At 47.8% G+C, this 10,297-nt stretch overlaps 1 protein-coding gene across 1 annotated transcript in view; it reads right to left on the bottom strand.

The window, feature by feature from the left end:
- LOC129694505 (complement C5) overlaps window positions 1-9,655 on the bottom strand; it is a 28,799-nt gene extending 19,144 nt beyond the window's left edge. Inside the window, exons 1-4 of the mRNA XM_055631222.1 lie at window positions 9,555-9,655; window positions 6,709-6,820; window positions 4,330-4,410; window positions 2,318-2,492 (exon numbers count right to left, since the gene is read on the bottom strand). Of these exons, the coding sequence (XP_055487197.1) occupies window positions 2,318-2,492; window positions 4,330-4,410; window positions 6,709-6,820; window positions 9,555-9,616 (430 nt within the window). The 5' untranslated portion in view covers window positions 9,617-9,655. The remainder of the gene's footprint in view (window positions 1-2,317; window positions 2,493-4,329; window positions 4,411-6,708; window positions 6,821-9,554) is intronic.
- Window positions 9,656-10,297: the final 642 nt, after the last annotated feature.

The raw sequence follows: 10,297 nt of genomic DNA, 5'->3' as shown, positions 1-10,297 counted from the left end.
CTCTCCATACCCCCTGATCCCCTTAGCCACAAGGCCACATCTAACTCCCTCTTAAATATAGCCAATGAACTGTGTGGCCTCAACTACCCTCTGTGGCAGAGAGTTCCAGAGATTCACCACTCTCTGTGTGAAAAAAGTTCTTCTCATCTCGGTTTTAAAGGATTTCCCCCTTATCCTCAAGCTGTGACCCCTTGTCCTGGACTTCCCCAACATCGGGAACAATCTTCCTGCATCTAGCCTGTCCAACCCCGTAAGAATTTTGTAAGTTTCTATAAGATCCCCTCTCAATCTCCTAAATTCTAGAGAGTATAAACCAAGTCTATCCAGTCTTTCTTCATAAGACAGTCCTGACATCCCAGGAATCAGTCTGGTGAACCGTCTCTGCACTCCCTCTATGGCACTAATGTCCTTCCTCAGATTTGGAGACCAAAACTGCACGCAATACTCCAGGTGTGGTCTCACCAAAACCCTGTACAACTGCAGTAGAACCTCCCTGCTCCTATACTCAAATCCTTAATAATCTTAATGGCTTTGTAAATTTGGTTTCCTTTAGTTCAGTTGAGTCTAGTTTACATTTTGGTTTAAATTTGTTTGCGTCGGAATTAGTTTCGTTTATTTTAAATTAGCCGAGTTTGGATTAGTTTAGTTTAGTTTAGTTCAGATTAGATTAGTTTGGTCTCAATAGACCACCAGGGGCGCGGGCGAGATGGCCAGCCCTGCCAGCAGTCCCTTCGTTTTTCCATCTTTTCTTATTTTGTTGACATAGAAACATAGAAAATAGGTGCAGGAGGAGGCCATTCGGCCCTTCGAGCCAGCACCGCCATTCATTGTGATCATGGCTGATCGTCCCCAATCAATAACCCGTGCCTGCCTTCTCCCCATATCCCTTGACTCCACTAGCCCCTAGAGCTCTATCTAACTCTCTCTTAAATCCATCCAGTGACTTGGCCTCCACTGCCCTCTGTGGCAGGGAATTCCACAAATTCACAACTCTCTGGGTGAAAAAGTTTTTTCTCACCTCAGTCTTAAATGACCTCCCCTTTATTCTAAGACTGTGTGTGGCCCCTGGTTCTGGAATCGCCCAACATTGGGAACATTTTTCCTGCATCTAGCTTGTCCAGTCCTTTTATAATTTGATATGTTTCTATAAGATTTCCCCTCATCCTTCTAAACTCCGGTGAATACAAGCCTAGTCTTTTCAATCTTTCCTCATACGACAGTCCCGCCATCCCAGGGATCAATCTCGTGAAGCTACGCTGCACTGCCTCAATCACACGGATGTCCTTCATGTGATCAATGTGATCATGGCTGATCATCCCCAATCAGTACCCCGTTCCTGCCTTCTCCCCATATCCCATGACTCTGCTATCTTTAAGAGCCCTATCTAGCTCTCTCTTGAAAGCATTCAGAGAACCGGCCTCCACCGCCTTCTGAGGCAGAGAATTCCACAGACTCACCACTCTCTGTGAGAAAATGTGCTTCCTCGTCTCCGTTCTAAATGGCTTACCCCTTATTCTTAAACTGTGTGGCCCCTGGTTCTGGACTCCCCCAACATCGGGAACATGTTTCCTGCCTCTAGCCTGTCCAAGCCCTTAACAATCTTATATGTTTCAATGAGAACAAGCCGAGTCTATCCAGTCTTTCTTCGTATGAAAGTCCTGACATCCCAGGAATCAGTCTGGTGAACCTTCTCTGTACTCCCTCTATGGCAAGAATGTCCTTCTTCAGATTAGGAGACCAAAATTGTACTCAATACTCCAGGTGTGGTCTCACCAAGACCCTGTACAACTGCAGTAGAACCTCCCTGCTCCTATACTCAAATCCTTTTGCTATGAATGCTAACATACCATTCGCTTTCTTCACTGCCTGCTGCACCTGCATGCCTACCTTCAATGACTGGTGTACAATGACACCCAGGTCTCGCTGCATCTCCCCTTTTCCTAATCGGCCACCATTTAGATAATAGTCTACTTTCCTGATTTTGCCACCAAAGTGGATAACCTTAGGGACATGCTTAGGAACGCAACTATCGTGTTAGTTTAGTTTAGTTTAGTTTAGTTTAGTTTAGTTTAGTTTAGTCTAGTTTAGAGATACAGGGTGGAGTACACGTTGTACCAGCGTAAGTGTGCGGGGATCGCTGGTCGGTGCGGACTCAATGGGCGTAAGGGCCTGTTTCCGCGCTGTATCTCTAAATGAAATCCCAGTATCTCAAAGCGCACACACACAGCCACACACACACACACCACCCTTCCAATAGATTGGATTAACATGGATGCTTAAGTACAAAGCCGTCACTTTCCAAGGCTCTGTTATTTACCAGTCTCGGCAGGAGCGTATACGGGTTTATCAGTCGCTATATAAATGAAATAAGGTCTGGATTTGAGGCGGATTAAAGCTGTTTTTGTCACGAGCAATGGTGAAGACATCTTAGCCACAATCCTGACATACTGTTCCTCGTTCAGGTTCAGGTGAAGGGTCTCCTTTGGAAGGATCTGTGGAATTAAAATTCGACTTTAGACCGTAGAGATACAGGTCCTTCAGCCCACCGACTCCGTGCCGACCTGCGATCCCCACACTCCGACACTATCCCACACACATCCACTGTTTAGCTTAGTTCAGTTTAGTTTATTGTCACGTGTACTCAGGTGCAGTCTGGACCAGGCAGTCATTACCCACACAGGTCACGTACAGGATAGTACCCGGATCTCTGGCGCTGTGAGGCAGCGACTCTACCTCCGCACCTGTCTAAAATATAAAGTGTTCCGTTTGGTCCGCAAAGGTCCCCTTTAGTTCTAAATGTAACCAATTATTGCAAGAATAATATCTACAATACAAACCAAGCAGACCAACCGCCCTAATACAAAATCACCCAATTATCAAAACCAATATTCTTAGGTAGACACAAATGCTGGAGAAACTCAGCAGGTGCAGCAGCATCTATGGAGCGAAGGAAAAAGGCAACGTTTCGGGCCGAAACCCTTCTTCAGACCAATATTCTTAAATGTCTAATACACTCTCAAACAGAGAGTTGTGGACGCAGCCCAGACCATCACACAATCCAACCTCCCTTCCATCGCCTCCATCTACACCTCACGCTGCCTCGGCAAGGCCAGCAGCATCATCAAGGACCAGTCTCACCCCGGCCACTTCCCTCTTCTCCCCTCTCCCATCGGGCAAGAGGTACAGAAGTGTGAAAACAAACGCACACACACCTCCAGATTCAGGGACAGTTTCTTCCCAGCTGTTATCAGGCAACTGAACCATCCTACCACAACCAGAGAGCGGTCCTGAACTACTATCTACCTCATTGGGGACCCTCGGACTATCTTTGATCGGACTTTGCTGGCTTTACCTTGCACTAAACGTTATTCCCTTATCATGCATCTGTACACTGTGGACGGCTCGATTGTAATCATGTATTGCCTTTCCGCTGACTGGATAGCACGACAGAAAAGCTTTTCACTGTACCTGGTTACACGTGACAATAAACTGAACTAAAGTGATATGAGGGACGGAGCAGTGAGAAGGGGAAGAGTGGGTAAAGGAAAAATAGAAACACAGACAATAGGTGCAGGAGTAGGCCATTTGGCCCTTCTAGCCAGCACCGCCATTCAATATGATCATGGCTGATCATCCACAATCAGTTCCCCGTTCCTGCTTTCTCCCCATATCCCTTGATTCCGTTAGCCCTAAGAACAAAATCTAACTCTCTCTTGAAAACATCCAGTGAATTGGCCTCCACTGTCTTCTGTGGCAGAGAATTACACAGATTCACAACTCTCTGGGTGAAAATAGTCTTTCCTCATCTCAGTCTTAAATGGCCTCCCCCTTACTCTAAAACTGTGAAGGTAAACAAAAATGCTGGAGAAACTCAGCGGGTGCAGCAGCATCTATGGAACGAAGGAAATAGGCAACGTTTCGGGCCGAAACCCTTCTTCAGACCCCTGGTTCTGGACTCCCCCAACATTTTTCCTGCCTCTAACCTGTCCAATCCCTTAAGAATTGAATATGTTTCTATAAGATCTCCTCTCATCCTTCTAAATTCCAGTGAACACAAGCCCAGCTGCTCCATTCTTTCATCATATGACAGTCCCGCCATCCCGGGAATTAACCTGGTGAACCTACGCTGCACTCCCTCAATGGAAAGGATGTCCTTCCTCAAATTAGGAGACCAAAACTGCACACAACACTCCAGGTGTGGTCTCACTAGGGCCCTGTACTTACTCCCATATACTCCTAAAATGAGGAACTCAGGTGGGGAGTTGAAAACACAAAGGAGAGGCAATTTCCTAAGTCTTCTGAGGTCAGTAGAGATCAGAATGGGTTTACCTGCATGTGGACTATTTGGGTGAAGTTGTTCTCCGAACTGAGCTTTCTTGAGAACACCCGAGACAAGGTGGCATTTGTGATCTAAGACAGACACAAAATGGCAGAGTAACTCAGCGGGTCAGGCAGCATCTCTTGAGGGAAGGAATAGGTGACGTTTCGGGTCAAGACACTTCCTCAGACTGAGATTCATGGAAGAGGGAAACGAGAGATATAGACGGTGATGTGGAGAGAGATACAGGATAAATAGTCATAGAGTGATACGGCGTGGAAACAGCTACACTAGTCCCACCTATATACCCATATAACAATTACAGCACGGAAACAGGCCATCTCGACCCTTCTAGTCCGTGCCGAACACATAATCTCCCCTAGTCCCATATACCTGCGCTCAGACCATAACCCTCCATTCCCTTCCCATCCATATAACTATCCAATTTATTTTTAAATGATAAAAACGAACCTGCCTCCACCACCTTCACTGGAAGCTCATTCCACACAGCTACCACTCTCTGAGTAAAGAAGTTCCCCCTCATGTTACCCCTAAACTTCAGTCCCTTAATTCTCATGTCATGTCCTCTCATTTGAATCTTCCCTACTCTCAGTGGGAAAAGCTTTTCCACGTCAACTCTGTCTATCCCTCTCATCATTTTAAAAACCTCTATCAAGTCCCCCCTTAACCTTCTGCGCTCCAGAGAATAAAGCCCTAACTTATTCAACCTTTCTCTGTAACTTAGTTGCTGAAACCCAGGCAACATTCTAGTAAATCTCCTCTGTACTCTCTCCACCTGCTGGCGTTTGGCTCACATCCCTCCAAACCTGCCCTATCCATGGACTAAATGAATGGATGAATAACAAATGAATGAAAGATAGACACAAAAAAGGTGGTGGAGGCAGGTTCGTTTTTATCATTTAAAAATAAATTGGATAGTTATATGGATGGGAAGGGAATGGAGGGTTATGGTCTGAGCGCAGGTATATGGGACTAGGGGAGATTATGTGTTCGGCACGGACTAGAAGGGTCGAGATGGCCTGTTTCCGTGCTGTAATTGTTATATGGTTATATGGTTAAAAGCTGGAAGGTAGACAAAAATGCTGGAGAAACTCAGCGGGCGAGGCAGCATCTAGATGCTGCCTCACCCGCTGAGTTTCTCCAGCATTTTTGTCTACCTTCAATTATTCCAGCATCTGCAGTTCTTTCTTAAAACACAAAAAGCTGGAGTAACTCAGCAGGGATGGGAAGCATCTCTGGAGAGAAGGAATGGGTGACGTTTCGGGTCGGGTCGAGACCCTTCTTAAGACTGAGAGTTGGGGGAGAGGGAAACGAGAGATATAGATGGTGATGTAGAGAGATACGGAACAAATGGATGAAAGATATGCAAAAAAGTAAAGATGATAAGAGAGACAGGCGATTGTTAGCTGTGGGCCTCGGAGAGAACTTTTTAAATCTCTCCCTGCACGGGAGACCCGACCTTTTCTTGTCGGGTCTCCGTTGTCGTTGGGGCTGCAACGAGCAGCGGCCTCCAACAGGAGAAGACCGGGGACTCTGTTGCCGACGACTCACCGTCACCATCGCGGAGCTGGCCGAGTCCGGAGCGGGTGGAGCGGTGGTGGAGCGCTACTGCTGCTGCTGCTGCTGCCCGACCTCCGGAGATTCGGAGGCTTCAACTGCGGGTCTGGCGGACGGCGGCACCGGGAGCCCGCGGGTCCCTGGAGGGAGACCGCTTTTCAGGGCTCCCGCAACGGTGACTTCTCCCGCCCGAGTTGCGGGGTCGAAGAGCTCCTGGAGCGGGGCCTGACATCACCGCCCCGCGCGGCTTGGAATGGCCGCGGGACTCTGCGAGCGCACGCCGGGGGCTCCAACACCAAGACCCGGTGTGCGACCTCGCACCACCCGGCGTGGCTTTAATGGCCGCGGGACAATCGCCATCGCCAGCCGGGGGCTTTGACTTTGACATCGGGGGGGGGGGTGCAGTGGAGAGATAAGTTTTTTTGGCCTTCCATCACAGCGATGTGATGGATGTTTATGTAAATTATGTTGTGTCTTGGGTCTATTTGTTTGTAATGTATGGCTGCAGAAACGGCATTTCGTTTGGACCTCAAGGGGTCCAAATGACAATTAAATGTATCTTGTATCTTGAATCTTATCTTGTATCATACCACTGGGGTGTAAGCTGCCCAAGTGAAATATGAGGTGCTGTTCCTCCAATTAGCGCTGGGCCTCACTCTGACAGTGGAGGAGGCCCAGGACAGAAAGGTCAGTGTGGGAATGGGAGGGGGAGTTGAAGTGTTTGGCAGCCGGGAGATCGGGTAGGTTTAGGCGGACTGAGTGGAGGTGTTGAGCTCCGCGGAAGGTTCCTTCCGACACATGACTATTGTTACCTGCTCCTCAAAGTACACGGAGATCCAAACATCGGAAGAAGACTCGAAGACCTGTACGGTGATGGTCTCGTTCTGGCCAACGTGGACCTCACTGGGAGCGGTGATCAGAAACCTGCGGAGGGAGTCAGCAGTGTGTTATTGTCATATGTCGGCACGGTAGCGCAGCGGTAGAGTTGCTGCCTTACTGTGGTGCTTGTAGCGCCAGACACCCGGCTTCCATCTCGACTACAAGCGCTGTCATAGAAACATAGACAATAGGTGCAGGAGTAGGCCATTCGGCCCTTCGAGCCTGCACCATTCGCCATTCAATATGATCATCCAACTCAGTATCCCATCCCTGCCTTCTCTCCATACCCCCTGATCCTTTTAGCGACAAGGGCCACATCTAACTCCCTCTTAATTATCTAAATGGTGGGCTACAAGGGCTACTTGAAGTTAGAGAAGTCAATGTTCATACCACTAGGGTGTAAGCTGCCCAAGCGAAATATAAGGTGCTGTTCGGAGTAGGGGATGGAGTCTTTACATGGGGCAGGGTGGGAAGACGGGAAAGCAGACTATTATCTAAACGGTGGCCGATTGGGAAAGGGGGAGATGCAGCGAGACCTGGGTGTCATGGTACACCAGTCATTGAAGGGAGGCATGCAGGTGCAGCAGGCAGTAAAGAAAGCGAATGGTATGTTAGCTTTCATTGCAAAAGGATTTGAGTATAGGAGCAGGGAGGTTCTACTGCAGTTGTACAGGGTCTTGGTGAGACCACACCTGGAGTATTGCGTACAGTTTTGGTCTCCAAATCTGAGGAAGGACATTATTGCCATAGAGGGAGTGCAGAGAAGGTTCACCAGACTGATTCCTGGGATATCAGGACTGTCTTATGAAGAAAGACTGGATAGACTTGGTTTATACTCTCTAGAATTTAGGAGATTGAGAGGGGGATCTTATAGAAACTTACAAAATTCTTAAGGGGTTGGACAGGCTAGATGCAGGAAGATTGTTCCCGATGTTGGGGAAGTCCAGGACAAGGGGTCACAGCTTAAGGATAAGGGGGAAATCCTTTAAAACCGAGATGAGGAGAACTTTTTTCACACCGAGAGTGGTGAATCTCTGGAACTCTCTGCCACAGAGGGTAGTCGAGGCCACACAGTTCATTGGCTATATTTAAGAGGGAGTTAGATGTGGCCCTTGTGGCTAAAGGGATCAGGGGGTATGGAGAGAAGGCAGGTACGGGATACTGAGTTGGATGATCAGCCATGATCATATTGAATGGCGAATGGTGCAGGCTCGAAGGGCCAAATGGCCTCTACTCCTGCACCTAATTTCTTGTTTCTATGTTTCTATGAGTCCGTGCCGACCAGCGATCCCCGCACACTAACACTATCCTACACACACACCAATGCCAATTAACCTACAAACCCTTTGGAGTGTGGGAGGAAAGCGGAGATCCCGGAGAAAACACACGCAGGTCACGGGGAGAACGTGCAAACTCCGTACAGACAGCGCCCGTAGTCGGGATCGAACCTGGGTCTCTGGCGCTCCATTCGCTGTAAGGCGGCAACCCTATTCTTGCTTTCTCCCTCTCTCCCTCTCCATCTCCTCCCCCTTCCCAGTCCTCCCACCAGTCTTACTGTCTCCGACCACATTCTATCTCTGTCCCCGCCCCCTCCCCCAACATCAGTCCGAAGAAGGGTCTCGACCCGAAACGTCACCCGTTCCTTCTCTCCAGAGACGCTGCCTGTCCCGCTGAGTTACTCCAGCATTTTGTGTCTACCTTCGATTTAAACCAGCATCTGGAGTTCTTGTTTACACATTAAGACTTGGGGCTGTTCGTCGGAGAAGGTTACTTAATCATATAACCATATAACAATTACAGCACGGAAACAGGCCATCTCGACCCTTCTAGTCCGTGCCGAACACATAATCTCCCCTAGTCCCATATACCTGCGCTCAGACCATAACCCTCCATTCCCTTCCCGTCCATATAACTATCCAATTTATTTTTAAATGATAAAAACGAACCTGCCTCCACCACCTTCACTGGAAGCTCATTCCACACAGCTACCACTCTCTGAGTAAAGAAGTTCCCCCTCATGTTACCCCTAAACTTCAGTCCCTTAATTCTCATGTCATGTCCTCTCATTTGAATCTTCCCTACTCTCAGTGGGAAAAGCTTTTCCACGTCAACTCTGTCTAACCCTCTCATCATTTTAAAAACCTCTATCAAGTCCCCCCCTTAACCTTCTGCGCTCCAAAGAATAAAGCCCTAACTTTCTCTGTAACTTAGTTGCTGAAACCCAGGCAACATTCTAGTAAATCTCCTCTGTACTCTCTCTATTTTGTTGACATCCTTCCTATAATTGGGCGACCAAAATTGTACACCATACTCCAGAATTGGCCTCACCAATGCCTTGTACAATTTTAACATTACATCCCAACTTCTATACTCAATGCTCTGATTTATAAAGGCCAGCACACCAAAAGCTTTCTTTACCACCCTATCTACATGAGATTCCACTTTCAGGGAACTATGCACGGTTATACCCAGATCCCTCTGTTCACCTACATTCTTCAATTCCCTACCCTACATTTTAAAGACCTCTATCAAGTCCCCCCTTAACCTTCTGCGCTCCAGAGAATAAAGACCTAACTTATTCAACCTATCTCTGTAACTTAGTTGCTGAAACCCAGGCAACATTCTAGTAAATCTCCTCTGTACTCTCTCTATTTTGTTGACATCCTTCCTATAATTGGGCGACCAAAATTGTACACCATACTCCAGAATTGGTCTCACCAATGCCTTGTACAATTTTAACATTACATCCCAACTTCTATACTCAACGTAGGATACTTACTTAGGATTCCTCTCAGCAGCAGCAGATAAGCAAGTGAGGAGGAGAATAATAAGGAGACCCATCTCGCATTGACTTCCTCCTGCACTGACTCAGTGCCTGTGAGCTGTGCGTACAGCTGTGGCCGGAGTTATTCATTAATCACCCCACCAGACCCATGTCCCAACGCTGCTTAACCCCTCTGGTCCTGACTAACAGGCAGGAGCTACACAAGCCCAAAGTCCCGCCACCAGAAACACCAGCATTCCAGAAACAGCAGCTATTCCAACAACCATCAGGTTTCTGAACCGAACCTGTGGGAAGCAGCTGGTTAAAGAAACGAAGAACGCTGGAGTAACTCAGCGGGACAGGCAGCATCTCTGGAGAGAAGGAGTGGGTGACGTTTCGGGTCGAGACCCTTCTTCAGACTGAGAGTCAGGAGAGTGGAACAAGCTTTTCCCTTTGAGAATAGGGAAGATTCAAACAAGAGGACATGACTTCAGAATTAAGGGACAGAAGTTTAGGGGTAATATGAGGGGAAACTTCTTTACTCAGAGAGTGGTAGCGGTGTGGAATGAGCTCCCAGTGGAAGTGGTGGAGGCAGGTTCGTTGGTATCATTTAAAAATAAATTGGATAGGCATATGGATGAGAAGGGAATGGAGGGTTATGGTATGAGTGCAGGCAGGTGGGACTAAGGGAAAAAAAAATTTGTTCGGCACGGACTTGTAGGGCCGAGATGGCCTGTTTCCGTGCTGTAATTGTTATA

This window comes from Leucoraja erinacea, unplaced genomic scaffold, assembly GCF_028641065.1.
Source record: "Leucoraja erinacea ecotype New England unplaced genomic scaffold, Leri_hhj_1 Leri_697S, whole genome shotgun sequence".
Lineage (NCBI taxonomy): Eukaryota > Metazoa > Chordata > Chondrichthyes > Rajiformes > Rajidae > Leucoraja > Leucoraja erinaceus.
The sequence above is the reverse complement of the archived record's forward strand: the minus strand, read 5'-3'. Positions and strand labels throughout refer to the sequence as shown.